Source organism: Lepisosteus platostomus, chromosome 12 (genome assembly GCF_059453375.1).
Source record: "Lepisosteus platostomus isolate fLepPlt1 chromosome 12, fLepPlt1.hap1, whole genome shotgun sequence".
NCBI classification, from domain to species: domain Eukaryota; kingdom Metazoa; phylum Chordata; class Actinopteri; order Semionotiformes; family Lepisosteidae; genus Lepisosteus; species Lepisosteus platostomus.
In genome coordinates, this window is record NC_142622.1 from 38,248,365 (window position 1) to 38,263,679 (window position 15,315).

General features: G+C 35.4%; 1 protein-coding gene across 1 annotated transcript in view; it reads left to right on the top strand.

Annotated features, from left to right (window-relative positions):
- Positions 1–789: 789 nt before the first annotated feature.
- The window catches only part of sdc2 (syndecan 2), a 53,401-nt gene continuing 38,875 nt past the window's right edge, over positions 790–15,315 (top strand). The window contains exon 1 of the mRNA XM_088601878.1: positions 790–1,231. Within this exon, the coding sequence (XP_088458004.1) occupies positions 1,172–1,231 (60 nt within the window). The 5' untranslated portion in view covers positions 790–1,171. The remainder of the gene's footprint in view (positions 1,232–15,315) is intronic.

Below are 15,315 nucleotides of genomic sequence, written 5' to 3' on the forward strand. Positions count from 1 at the left end.
AACCAAATAAGATCAGAACGCTCAGGATGCTTAATACTATTAAAACTCATCTGATTTTAGTTGTGTTGAACAGTACAAACAAGAACAAAAAAACAATATTTTTTATAATTTTAACATTTCCAAACCTGAATTTAAGAATAAAATATCCTTTGCGGGATGATATTTCCCAAAGGCAGATGACCCCACCTGTTGCTTTAAACGAAAAAGGTTTTGTAGAGTAACAACTTCTTTCAACATCAGGTTTGCCCTCGCTAACAGCAGGCTTTCCAGCTATCGTTTGTTTGGTAAATATGGATTTACAAACTGCATTATTAACCAAACCATAAAAACGAATCTCGAAACCGACACGTTAATCGTTTAAACCTTTATGCAAAAACAACAAAGGAATCATATCTCGCCACTTGGCAGGGTGTTATGATGAAATCATGTCTTTGTTGTTGGGGCGACTTTTTTGGTTGGGATATGATGGAACTACATGTACATTATTATAAGAGCCTCTATAAAGAAAAATAAAAAAATAAAGTGCTTCAGCCTGAATTCTGAAAAGCCAATACCACGACTAAGCGACACATTAGAGGAAACATTGAAGTGAGGCAAGCTGCAGCTCAGCTTTCTCGCTGTTTATTAATAGCAGGAGTCATTTTAGTATTTACAAGTTTTTTAAAAACCGTCTCTCCCCGATGCATGATGCATGCATCTGGTCAGGGCATCTGTCAATCACTGAGAAGATCTCCTTTTCTTCTGTTCTTTCTGCTGTAGGCGTCGCATTCCGAGCTCAGCAACACACTGCGTGGTATGGCTTTGCACATGTTAGCTTAATGGACTTATTGTCACAAAGAAACAACCCCCCCCACCACCACAAAAGGAAAAAGCTCATACTAAGAAAACTTTTCGACGCTCTGTGAGGAAGTGAGAATGACTAGGGCTTGTTTAATATCCCTAAACTGATGCTCAGTGTGCGGTTTGAGCAGAAAAAAAAAAGTGCGCGGAGGAATAAAAAAAAGCAACACGTATCCGGTGGGATTCCAGAAAGAGAGAGAGAATAGTGGGAGAGAGAGGAACAAACAAGTGGGGAGCAGAAGTACACGAATCGCCGTGCTTGGAGGAATTGTACAGGAGAGAGATTTTGTTTTTGTTTTGTTTCCAGCAACGCTCATTTGTCAAAGGAATTATGAGGAACGTTTGGATAATCTTTTCTGTCGTCCTGGCGTCCTTTATTACGGGGGAAAGGGTAAGTTTAATAGCTCAACATGGCTATTTAAGTCTCCTTTAAGGGGGAAAGTTTTGACTGTTGCTTGGGTGATACGCGTAACATGAAGAGCCGAGCCGTTCAGTTTATGCCACAATAAGTGAAAGACTGTTACTACTCGCATTTAATAATAATAATATTATTATTATTATCAGCGTTACATTATTACAGTGTTGCAAAAAAAAACCCCAGCAAACAACCCGGAGATAACATATCTGCGACGTCTTATCATGTTTAAACATATGTTATCAACTTAATTTGAACGTCTTATAGTTATACTGTATGTTGTAAGTTTGGACGCTTTGAATGTCAAACTTTAATTATGTTGATGGGGTTCTTGGTTCTTTTATTGTCTGTTGCAGAGAATAGATGTTTTATTCTGCGCCCTTTATAATGTAATATGGTATTAATGTTCGTGAAAGAACAGACGAAAAACGCTTTTTTGCTTGCTTCCTTTCAAATATCCTTTTTTACAAAGATCCATGCTATCTCTGGAATGCCTTTCGACCTCATTTTAAATTAAGGATTACAGTAAAAGGGGAAGCTTGTGATTTTAAAGTTAACTTAAAATGTATGATATACTGTAGCTTAAAAGGTGTCTACATTTACAAGTATGATGATTAATTTAACCATATCCTATTTACTGATAATAATAAGAGCTGGAATATCAGTGATCATGTACATCCATAGACGTTAAGCTACGAATTCCCAGCACTTCACCTACTTTTGTTTGTCTTCGTTCTGATCTGAAATGATTAATGCTTTGAGTCCGTAATGAAACTAGCAAATGTGTGTTTTGAATGAACGAAGGACACGTAACAAGTACTACAGTGTACGGTAATAGGAGATACATCAAAGACATTGCAAATCTGGACAACAGCACAGTGATGTAATTTTACTTGGATAGGATACGTGCCTACTGTACATAGAAGAAGCAACTTCAGTGTTTATTCTGGTTCACTGTTCCATTGTCTGCTGATGCATCAGTTTTATTTACATTAATATGCCAGTTTTCTAGAAATGAGTGCACCATAGGCTACAGTATGAAGTAATCAGTAACTTTATGTACCCGTCTGCCTCGAATCCTTTAATTACAGGTGATTTTTTTCATGAAAATATACTGTAAGTTACAGTATTATGTGTAACGGTTTCAGCAAAGTATAACACATTACAGTTGTTTAGGATTGTTTTAATAAAAAATAAGCTCTCAATGAAATGTTGCTAGAAAACGTTTTTGAAATAATATTTCCGAAATAATATCGATCAGTTATAGACTTTGCCGACCTAAATTTAGTAGAAGAGGTAATTTCTAAGTATTTGCAGAATAACGTTTACCATTTATAATAGTTTTAAAATGCATTGCTTTGAAACTTTCCTTCATCCCTTTGCTCTGAAACTTGTAAACATAGCCCTTGAGTAAGTTTAATTGTACATTACTTTGATTTATCTTGTAGTGAACTGCAGATATGTGGTGAGCTAATGCAAGAATTTGGTGTCTATAAAGAGTCAATATTTTAAATTGGAATTTTAATAGAATGATTTTTGGAGAGCTGTGCTTTTTGTAACCTCAAAGGTTCCAAGTGTCCTTTGATTTTTATGGAGACAAATTTAAACTTATGAATAAAATAAACTTTAAATTGAGATGGGGGGAAAAAAAGGTTAGGGCTTGGTAACCTCACACATACAGGAATAGGAGGTGTGAGATAGTGGTGGTGTCTGTGCTAGTCTAGATTTGATTGCTTTTGTCCAGTTATGTAAATTATGAACTCATTGCAGGTGTTGATGTGTGGGTTTAGTGTTTTTTAAACAACAGTTTACTACTAGTTAAATGGCAATATGGAAGGTAACTGTGGGAGAAGTGGTTAGCAACCCTGGACTCCTAATTGGAAGGCTGTGGGTTCTAACCCAGATGAGAAACTGCTGCTGTAGGTATTTCAGCCAAAAATACACAACTGAATAAAGAAGTATAAATTATAAAATCATTAATTTGTCAGACAATTAAATTATTTAAAAGACTATATCTTGGTAATTGTAATTCATTTAGGAATATTACATTCTGATGAAAGATTGCATATGCTGCTGACGAAAACCTGTTTGAAGCAACATCCAGATAGACTGAAGTTCAGTGTGTTTAGTGATGAAGAATGAGGTTAAGTCATGGATTTTTAAGGCCCCAATTTCTGGGCCCTCTCTCTATGGAGCATAATGAAACATTACAGCTATGACAGGTAAAGATTAAGGACACCTGTCAAACTTCTTTTCCGTTCTAATGCTTTTTGATAAAGCAGCGTTCATATGGGATCATTTTTTTGAACCTGCAAAATTATTTTAAGCACCTATATTTTTAAAATTAATTTTAGATTACAGATTAATTACTGTCAAATGTTGAAAATGCTCCAAAATTATTTTTATTATGCATGCAGCTATGTTATTTAATGTAGTGTAATAAAATGCATTAAAAAAATAAACGACTTAGATCTGTCTTTCACTTAACATTATACATTCATAAAAATGTACCTGCGATATTTTGTAGAGTCACAGAATTTTTTTGGTTTGTCACTTTTATTTTTTTTCCTGTGATATTGCATGTGATTCAGTATTAAAAAAAAAACACGTAAAAGCTAATCTTGTCATTGACAAAATTTGATCTTTGAGTTGGAGGGGTAGATTTAGATTTCTTAGTTCTACAGTAGGTTTTTGTACCAGTCTGGTTAAGTTCATCCTCTGTTGAAAGAAATAAAAAAGTGGGTGGATATGACAGTACTCACCTCTGTAAAATTGGAGTTGCAAGCACTGGGCTGGACACATGCTTTCACATGCTGACCTTTGAAGAAAAGAAAGAACTGAGTGTATGAAACTATTTGCACACTCAACATTTTACTCAAAGCTGTGTCGGTCCAATGTTAATATTTTTGGAAAACACACTTCTGATATTTTTTCTGTTAAAATCAATGGGTTTTTTGCTTCTGGACCTTCTCAGGAGTGAGACTATAATATGAAAGCACAGTTGTTTCATGGAGGATGATCTCTTATTTCTGTGGTTTTCATCTAGAAATAAGGATTATAGCCAATAAAAATCACAGCTGAACCAAGTATTGGGAAACTGAGCAGAACTTTACAAAGTAGCCTAAGGTTCACAATAAAGCTTCAAGTATTTTCTTCTAGCTGTTGCTTGTGAAATAATTTCACAACTTGGACTTTTTGCTTTTTGATATAGATAAATAGTATTGTTTCATGAAAGACCACAGATGCGTCTTCACATCAGATTTAAAAGCTGTTTTATTTCCCTCTCTGAGAGCAAAAGAACAAAGTTAGCATTAGCTTTAGTGCATATTTTTTTTTTGCAGTTAATCCTTTTCTTGCCCTACAGTCTTCTTTAAAAGGAAGACAAGACTGTGAAAAGGAGTCAAGCATTCCGAGGAACATCAAATGCAGTTTTTGCTCCAGGCTTTATCTTCAATTTCCTCAGTGATTCCATCTGATTCTTCTACCTGAATAAATCCTCCAAATGAAAAACTGCACTGCCTCTACCTTGGACTAGTGAGGCAGTTGTGCTAATAGACACTCTTATTGAAGTCCTCATACAGCAGAAAAATATTGTTATAGTTGTTTGTGTCCATGAATACAGTTTTGGGTTAACACAAAAGTGGGTGGCTCTGTCATGACTTTTAAATTGCATTAAATTTTATTCATACTCACCACAATATGAATTTAACAAATTTTTGAACAATGTTATAGTTATAATAAATAATATAATAACTTGGTTTTGTATTGATATTAATCAATAATATTAATTAATAATGAGGATGGTTCCATCCTTGGCATGAAATGCGTAAATGCCCCAGTGCCAGTAATTTACCAGTATTTTATATTCCTGTGTCTACCAACTGTATTATGTAATCTTTTTTAAAAACTGCCGACATCAGTTCTTTCCCTTCCCCAGAGGAAACAACTTCAAGCTCTTGTTTTATATACGACATGTGTTTTATAATTACTTGGGCTGCCCTTTGAATGAAGAGGTTTTTATGTGGTCCTTAGATATATGACATAAAGGGGGAAGTGCTATGGTTATTCCTTGAAGAAAAATAACAAAACAGAGGCTCACTCCCCTGTGTGGTTTGTAAACTGAGTCGTTAGGACAGGGATGCATTTTGAGTCTATATTTAGCCATTAGAGTTATGGTGGGTTTTTGAAAGTAGAGTAATATTTCTGGTTGGAAATGGCCCTTAAAGTCCCTTTAAGGTTCTGGGAGTGAGCTCAATTACACATTCCAGTGTGGGTTTTGATCAAACACACAAGGATAAGGATAAGCTCTGCATCAAATATAAAGGAAGAATGTAATTGAAAACACACAACGAGTTACTACAATGCTGTAAATAATAAGACTAGTACTAGGCATCTCCTTTAACTTGACAAAATGCAGTATGCTAAGAATAGAATTGAAAGCCTTGGTTTCATATATCTGTGTAAACAGAATGTGTAGGCTAATTGTAGTTACAGTTAGCCATATGAATTTGTGAAAAATCAGAAAGGAGTTTAAAACTGTGCACCTTTCCTGTCTTTTTTGTTCTTAATTAGCTTAGCAAATGGAAACTTTGGGACTGAGGTTTGAAAATGGGAGCACTGAAAAGTAAGCCATTTTGTTACACAGTCTGTTTTTTTGCATTGCTTTTCTGCCAAACCTAATTTCTGTGGTGGCAAATTCTGTTTGATTTCTCTGTTTTCATTTGTCCTTTATTGCTGTAAAGTATGTGAGCAGTCAGCATATTATGGAAAGGATGATGATCACAAAGCCATATGCTTATACTGACATGCTGCAGGGCTGTCGACTACACTTTGACAGCCTTAGTATTAATGAGACTTTTGTTTATTTTTAAGGGAGATGTCATTGGATAATGAGGTTTTGATGAATATGTTAAATTTAACCAGGCTTGATCTCTTAACTATTAGGGAGCTGTACCAAGCTAAGGTTACACTGTACTATTAAGATGTTGATCTGCTCTCTACTTACTGTCCTGTTTCTTTAAGTTACCAATGTGGCTGTAAGGGAATGTCTGTAGTGGGTACCTGTTCTGTTCACCAGTGTAAAACCTGAGCAGTTGGTAAGAAGTTTGTCACTTTTCAAATTGATGGCAGCTCATCTGTGGATGTGGTGATATCTGCAGTCTGAGTAGGGTGTAGATGGGTTTATATCAAAGTTATAGTAATATATCAGTTATTGAATGTTATATTAACATTCTTCATGTTCATGAAGAATAAAAAGCTAGTACTATACACTGCTTGACATCTGTATTAATTATTGATTACATTGTTTGACTGTTATATTGACTTGCAATATAATGGAAATGGTGACATGTATGTAGTTTGATCTGACTGACTGTTGTGTTAGTACGTCTAAAAATAGTTTGCAACTGATTGCTAACAAAGAGGCCTTTTACTTTTATTTTAATGTCAGATGGGGAGATCAAACACTTGCAGAGCACCCTTTCATCTTTGTAGTGGAGCTTCAAAAGGCACAATTTGATTGTTAGCACTTGTGAGAAGTGCATCTTCATTTTCCAGAAGCAGCTTAAAAGAGTTACTAAGTCACCGTAGCACAAGATGCTATTGAAACAGGAAACAAAACACTACACTTGTTTTATGTTGCCCATCATTTAGGCTATTTCTTTATAGTAACTAATAGTTCTGAACATCTTGAAGTCCCGCAAGGAGCAATATTGTGAAGTCTTGTTTTTTTCCCTGCACCTCTGTCATGTCTGTGTGAAATCTCTTACCTCTGCACCAGAATATTTTTTTCAAAGCTCACGCTAATGTGAATTCATAGTGCTAAAACTTGTGCAAGGCTCCCTGATGTACAGAAAATCCAGTGTAGAAGTCAATAAGCTTGTGCGGCTCACTATTGAAACATAAATATCTTATCTGACATTGCTTAAATCAGCTTCAGGCTTCTGTATCCACAGTCCCTTTAGTAACTACTTTATATGGACTGTATATGCACACCCATCTCCTGAATTTATAACTCTTAAATATTGAGTTTATTTGGATCTCTTGGAACCATGAAATTTATATTTCTTTCCTGAAGTGCTTCCATTGCTAAACATAAGATGTAACAAGTGAACAACATATTAGTTTGTAGTTCAGGTGGGTAGTTGTGTCAGCATGCGTAGGCTGCAAAGGAACAAGTAATATGTTTATTCCATGCTGAAAAGAGAACAAAGAAAACACAAAGTTTCGCCCGTGGAGCCTTCTTCAGGTGTGAGCTCACCTGAAGAAGGCTCCACAGCCGAAATGTTGTTTTTTTTCTTCTCTTTTCAGCATGGAATAAGCCTATAACATGTTAGTTTGTTACTATTTCAGAAGAAGTTGCAAATAAGGTTTTGCATAGTTTCCTCTCTCTAGCTTTGAAAGTAGATGTTACTCTGCACACATTGAATTGACCCCCTTCAGATGAAAGCAATCTTTTGACCAGTGTCAAAATTCTTCTCGGTTCAGAAGGTAAAATAGTTTAGTCATCTTAGCAAAGGTCTCTGTGCATACATAAGTGGCCTACTTCCCCAAATCCTCCATGTACCAATTTCCTAAACATTTAGTCTTATCCTGAAGTGAATGGAACTACTTTACAAAAGGCTGGTGTTGTATTTTTGCAGAATTATTTTTTCCACTTTTGCCTTGCTGTGCTGGATAGATGAGTAAAATATGTTTTGTGGTACTGTAGAAATTTTCTCACGTTTCTTACAGTAGTCAAAAGTCATTTTAATTTCTTCTCCCTAAGGGATATGCAAATTAATTCTCATTTACAGTAGCTCTTTGCGTTTGGAGTTCTGTCAAAGTAATGCATCATTTGGGTCTTGTCTGTATTCCTAATAATGTACAACCCAAAGACATGAGTGCAATATCATGTTGACATAAAGAAAACAAAGGGCATAATGGCCCATTTCCCCATCCGGATTCCTGTGATATTATACTGTGGGTGTTGTGAAAATAAACTAAAACAGCCATATTTACTTAACGGGAAAGTGGAGTTTACAATCAAGGATGCTAAACAACTGCAATGAGAACAGGTCATGGTATCTAAGGGAAAGCGAGTTCCTACTTTTATATTAACAAAACCAAGTCATTACACTGAATCATCATAAACCAGATGGTTTGTTCCTATCTGCATTGCAGTTGTCTCTGTTCTGTTGGCAGATGTTCTCACTTTTTAACAAAAGAAAAACGAATGACAAAAGCTTTCAACGTTAGGGACCTGATCTGAAGCAAGAATTGAAAGGATGAGAGAGTTGTTTATAATATCCATTATCTTTAATGACTTTAAAGGTATTGCCCTTTCATGACCTAATGCAGAATTTACTGCATTTAGTCAAATTTCTGTAATAGCCTAAAAGCCTGGAATTAATCTATGCTAATGGACTCTTTATTAACACCAGACTGTAAAGAAGGCTCAGAATTTTAAAATGAAAATTAAACTGTCATGTTAGTGTGTAATTTAGTACTTAGGAGTTTATTTTGAAGACCTTGCTTTAAGTATTCTAAGGAATTCGTTTTTCAATAAGTACCAGAAAAGTGAGTTTGAGGTTAATTTTCATGCTTTAGCTAAGGTTAATAGCACACAGTCACATTAAAAAAGCACACATTATTATCCTGTTTTCTGTAGTATTTGTACTTGAAAAATTGAAGAGATAAACCTCCTTTGAATTTCCTTTCCTGTCATGACATAAGAATGGTTTTAAAAGCCTACAGAGGTTATTCCAAAAAAGTGTTATCATTTTATGTGAAATCATAGGGACTTTGTTAATTTGTTTGTCACACAAATCGTTATCTTCAAGTATTAAGTGCACAGTACAGGGTTCATGTTCTGCTGTCATGGTGGTCTGAAAATGATTTCTTTTTGTATATTATCTCTCTTCTCAGTACACCGTATAGTTCTGGCTGTATGGAAGGTTTTGTGTTATCCTGAGGTATGCCAGACAATAAACATCTCTGAAGACAATTCCTTGGTTTCATGTTTCAGCAGGTTGTTTTGAGTGTCTGAACATTGTCTCTTTGCACCTGTAGTTATTTGCACCTGGGAAAGCTAATGATTATGATCTGGGAATGTAACTGACATTTTTTTCTCCATAATAACCAGCTTTGCAGCAGGTTATTTGTTTTCACTGCTTGAGAGGTATTGGAATGCTGCAAGCAAACATGCAGCTGTAAAGTTGAGCAGTTTTTAATGTCATGCTCTTAAGAAATAAAGCCTTTAGACAATTAGGAGGTACTGGTATTCACAAGGTAGAAGGTGGTGTTTTCAGAGGCCTAAAGGGAAACTGTTATACCTAATGATTAAATACTTGAGTTTTGTTATTTGTTTAGCTAATTTGAACTGAATCATGAATCCATAATTATAATTTATTCTAAACTTTTTTTAATCATCTTTCTTGCTATCAAATTCTGTCAATGAAGGTTCTGAAGAAGTCGTTTTCTACCAAAATAAGATCAGAAATGCCTTTGAAGATATTAGATCTTACAGATGGGCCATCTCTTCTATACGATTGAATTGAGCTGGAAGAACCCATCTGGAAATGTGCAAAGGTTAGTAATTAAGTTACATTCAAAGCTTTTTGAGTATCAATTAAAAAATATGTTTAGTAGATAGTCCATATCACAGACCAGTCGAGTGCAAGTGGAATGTTGATTTCTGGAGAATTGAAGATTACTTGCAAAAGCTACATTAACATTTGCATTGCACTTTGTGTTTGGATTAAATTTGAGGTAATACATGCAGTTTAATTCACTATTTGGTTATTATGCTTTCATTATGTTTGGCTGGGTTTGGCTGAAAATAAATAGAATAGGTGGTTTGTATCTTTTAAAATATTTGCTCACTTTTGGCAGAGGAACAAAGACCTCTTTCCACATTTAAAATGAGCTCAGTATTGTGTAAGCAAAGCTGTTCTAAATTTGTAATACGAACTGTTACAATGTGGGTAGCCTGCTAGTATAGCAGTTGGTGGGTGCTGCTGCCTCACAGTTCTATGGAGCAAAGTTAAATCTTAGCTAATCAGATCATATTTCCAGGTTCACTTTCCAATTTTTGGAATTGGAAATGGGGATTGGTTTGTAGAGGGAACTGGAACTAAAGGAAATGTTTAGGATTTAACAACAGCTGCTTTACCATTTCAATATATCATTTTGAAAATTTGTTTTAGGAAGTATTTTTAAGAAACATTTAAGCTTGGGCAAAATTCGGATTCTTAGGCAAAGTAATTAGAATTTTAATTTACTATACTGCAGGACATTAAAAACATAATGTCCTCTAAAACATATAGACCTACTGTAAAGGATGTTCATATTTTGTCACTTTTCAGTAAAATGTTACACTCCCAGTTAGCTGAATTTAGGCTACACACTTCTATTACAACATCTTCATCACCAGTCTTTAAATAGGCTTACAATGAACATTTATTTCAAAGTAGGGACTACTGAAAACCGTATAGCGTGTTAAATGATACTAGGATATCTGGACATTGTCCAGTATCTTGAACAAGCTATGAGATGATGAAGTGCATCTTTAAGCTTATCTGGAAATTAAATAAATAGAAGACTAAGATCAGAATTGAATTCTAGATCATTGAGTCCTGGGCACTGCAGTGCATCCAGATATGCTATTGTCCAATGGGAACTTTGATTTGTGTGTTGATATAAAGAAGAAATTTCCATATGCATGACAACTGATTAATGTATACCGACCACTCTGTTCAGATCTGTAAAGCAGTTTACAGACAAGTCAGTTACAGGATGATTTACAAAATTATAACCAGAAGTTGACAGTCTCATTATGTTATCAAAGCCAAGTAATAGCATTATATCTGCATTGAAAATTTGGGCCCATCAATCACTTTCTCTGTCCCCCATCCTGCTTCAATTCCTTCCATATGGCTTTGTTAAAGCAATTTATTTCATCCGTTTTTTGATGAGACATTTTTTTACTGCATTGTTTATGTATGATCTGTGTATCTCAGCTGGAAAGCTGAGATAAAATAAGATGTATGCATCTAAATAACTGGACCTCAAATAGCAGACCTTATGAGCAATACTGTGTGTATTTATTTAAAATATTTATAGCTCCTCTGGAAAATTGGTGGGGGGAAAAAAAAACTGATGTGCTGAAACAGTACAATTAAACATGCTCTGCAGAAAAGGGGATGGTTGTTAGGTCAGCTTCAGTTTTACACGTACAGTACACATTTGATTTAATTAAAATTATGAGGTACCCTGTATCTGCAGGACTCAAGAGGCTCTCAGTCATGTCACTTTGCAGTTGATGTCTCCTAGAGGTTCCTAGATTCTTATTGTAAATAAAAGGAACAGCATACAGTGGGAATTTTTCAAAAACGGGGAACAAATTTCAACATCTGACTGCACCGAGCATACAAATATTGGTTCTAGGCTCCTGAATCACCTTTGGTCCCTGGATCATTGCTTTAAATCATTTACACAAGGTTTTTACTGTAAAGCACTTTCACAGCTCAACATAAATGGACCTTCTGGGGCACAGGCTTTAAAGGAGCTTTTTTAAAAAAACAGACTTTGCATTTCCTGTTATAAGCTATTTGTTTAGCATATGACAAGCATGCCCTTATTATGGTGATATCCTCCTAAACATTGGAGAAATAACTCTAGAAGTTCAATTAAAACAGAAATCCTTCAAAACAAACAACAAAAAAGTGGTGTATTATAAAGTGTGTTAAAAATGTAGCTAGTTTGTTTTCATACCGTAGATTATTATAAAACCTCACCATTTAACACCAACAGGTGTTTTCTTGAAGTCTGCTAGCTTCAAAGTTTATGGTTTGGCTTTTGTGTATAATGATAGTGAACTGCATTGGAAATGTAGGAAAGTAAGCATTAATAAGCAGGAAAATTAAATCAAGAAACACCTAAAGTACTGGACTATATTGCAGATAAACTACTGATCTACCTTTTAAGCCTGTACAACCTGCAGAACTCCAGCTTTAATTGATTGGACTCAACAGCCTAAGTTTTAAGGTTATCCTTACAAGTGTGGAAAAGCATGGGCGTAATGTTGCACCCTTCACTGTTGTTTTAGAAGTTGTTTTTTCCAGCTGTAAATGAACATTTCTGTCTTGAGTCTTTCTTAACAATATGGTGTAAACAGTGTCTGGTTTCTACTGTGATTATTATTTCATTACTGAAGTAGCCTTTTGATATTTGCACAGTAATTTTTGTTGTTATGGCTGTTTTCATATTCGTAGTATTCCTCTGTTAAAACTTAAAATCTCTCGCATTAAATTGGCTACAAATGCAAGAATTCAACCAGATATTCTTACTTGTAAAATGTATACTGTTGCATTGCAGTTAGTTAATGTAGTTAGTCCATAGTCGGCAATCTAAACTTTATTGTTAAGCTTTAATGATTGATGTTGTACCAGTAACCTTTAGAAATACTATAGTACTTCGCAAATGCTTTGTGTGTTTGGAAATCTTTTGAGTAAAAGCCTTATAAAAATAGGTTTAGTTTTTACAGGACATCACAAAGAAATAGGATAGTATAATTCTTATAATTGCTTAGTGATTGTATTTGGAAGATTATGGACTAAACAGACTTCAGGGATGCCAGTGGATCATTGTGCTATTTGGAATTATTCCAAAAATCAAGTGACCTCTTTGGTGTAGTATGTTTGAAGTGTGAAACGAAGATGAAGTCCACTGACACACTTGGTGGTGGTTACAGATTAAATTCACCAAAAGCAACAGAAACGAAGAATGTGATCAATATAGTGTGGGTTGCCAATTATCATGATGTAAATGTATGTGCAAATTTTATATTCCAGTTGTAGTCTTTGGCTGGTAGTGAATTTGTGAAACGAATGGCAGATCTTGAGTTCTTGTTATTAGGCTCTTTCTAAGCGTTGATTTTTTTTTCTCTTCACTTCTGAACCCAAGCAATGTTGTTAATCTTTTTTAGAAATCTCGCCTCACGGCGCGCGATTAATCTTTTCGTATTTGTTTCCTGCAGCTAATGAAAATTGTCACACTCTTCAGTAATCACACGCGGCAGCCCCTTTGTCACTGTCTCCTGGTTCTAATTTTAAAGGAGGTTTGTTTGTTCCTCACCAGTCGCCTGCTGTTTTCTTCAACGGGAAGAGGAAAATGCTGTAAAAATGTATGATGGGTTGGAAGAAATCCCTCGTATTTATTTCATACAAATCTATTCTCCGGGATGGCCTGCTCAGGAACATTAGAAAAACAAGCAGGAATGAAAAGTGGGGGAAACAGGCCTGCATGTATGCCGCATTAGTTTTGCGTAATGGGATAAAAGGTTCCCACCTGCTGCTCTTGCCCGAGGTCGGAATTTCTCCTTTCCACTAGCTGTCACTTTGAGTTTAGATGAAAACATGGATATCCTAGCTCACTCCCTCTCTCTGAGCGGCATCTTGGCACTGGAAGTCCCCAAGCGCAAATCCTCTTATGGGGGGGATGTGAATTCAGTTGCTGCACAGCGAGGATTGAAATAGATCAGCCACTGAACCGATAAAATTATTTTCTCCCGGTTTTATGTGACGGGGAAGGAGCACATGTGTGGATCTGGAATTGGGGGGCAGGGCATTTTTTTTGTGGGGCAGTTCAGTTTAGTAAGCCTGAGCTCTCTTGAGCCATTGGTTTGTGTTAATCACTGTGTTATATGTCCGTTGCCCCCTGTTCTCTTTCAGATTCTTTCCTTGGCTAATCTGGTAATGATGTAGTTAATGAATTGGAATTAGGGGCACAGTTCTTTAAAAAACAACCCACAAAAGTCTAATGGTATAAACCTGGCCAGTGGTCTGTTATCAATTTGGTCAGTACAGTGCTCTCCAAATTTATTCATACTGATGAAATCTGAGAAACATCAAATAACAGATTGTATAATGTTTTGTTGCTATAACAATTAAAAAGATGTTATCCAGTCATCTTTATCACTGTGCAGAGAGCAAAGTCATACTGGTCATAGATATATTTCAGGAATCACAGGCTCACATTTTTTCACACCCCTGTAGTTAGCATTTTATAAATCCTCCTCTGGCAGGCAAACTCCTCTGTAGTGTGCTATGAGTTCTGGCACTTCAAACGTTACGTTTCTGAATATTGTTGCATTACACCGTAGACATGCCAGTACTGTGATGCATGATAACATCACTGAATGTAGAAAACAAGTGTATCAAACATCATAAAATGCTCCAATGATGAGAAAAATACTGATGTAAAAAATAAAAGTAATTTATCTCTATGCTATGATATTGAGTTAAAATTATTTTGTTTTCTTCCTCTTTGAATTCAGGTATAGGAACAACTTAATAATGCAATGATATTACTCACTTCCATACTGAACTCCAATATGTATTGCTATTTAAGGTACATATTTAATGCAGACAAGTAAATGTAATGTCAATCATGGGTGTTGTATTCATTATGAGATTTTTTTGTAAGATTCTATGTGAAATTGTCTATTTCAGACATGTACCATGTACCTAATCCAACATGGTAATGACAATTATTTGAAAAGCTTCTCTTTATAAGCCCCTAACTGTTGTTCATACAAAGTAAAATGATATTAGTACTGGGTGCTAAAACATTTACTAATTATCTGCTTTTTTGTTTGTTTTGGTTTTATTTATATTCGCCCACAAATGCAGATCAGGAGTTTTTGCTATTCAGAAGAAAATTAATATAAAAACATAGTAATTATTTGCACTTGCTGTGGCCAAAAACAAGATTTATGTCCTGCTATTTCTAATAACACTGCTTTTTTGCGTTAAGGTAGGCTGCCGATGAATTACTGTCCTTGCAGAAAGCCAAAATTTCATGTAAATTTGCACAATGATAGTCCAGCTATTATTCAAAAGCAAAGTGGAATTTCAAGAGTAGTGGAAATCTTCAGAGCTACCATTAGAGGTGGGGACAGCTAAGTATTTGAAATCGCAACAAGAAGCCGATGTTCTTTTAATATGCCAGATTCTGGTCTTCAGCCCCAAGTGCAGCACCTGTGTCTATCAAGAAATTGCAGGAATACCACTTGTGCCTTC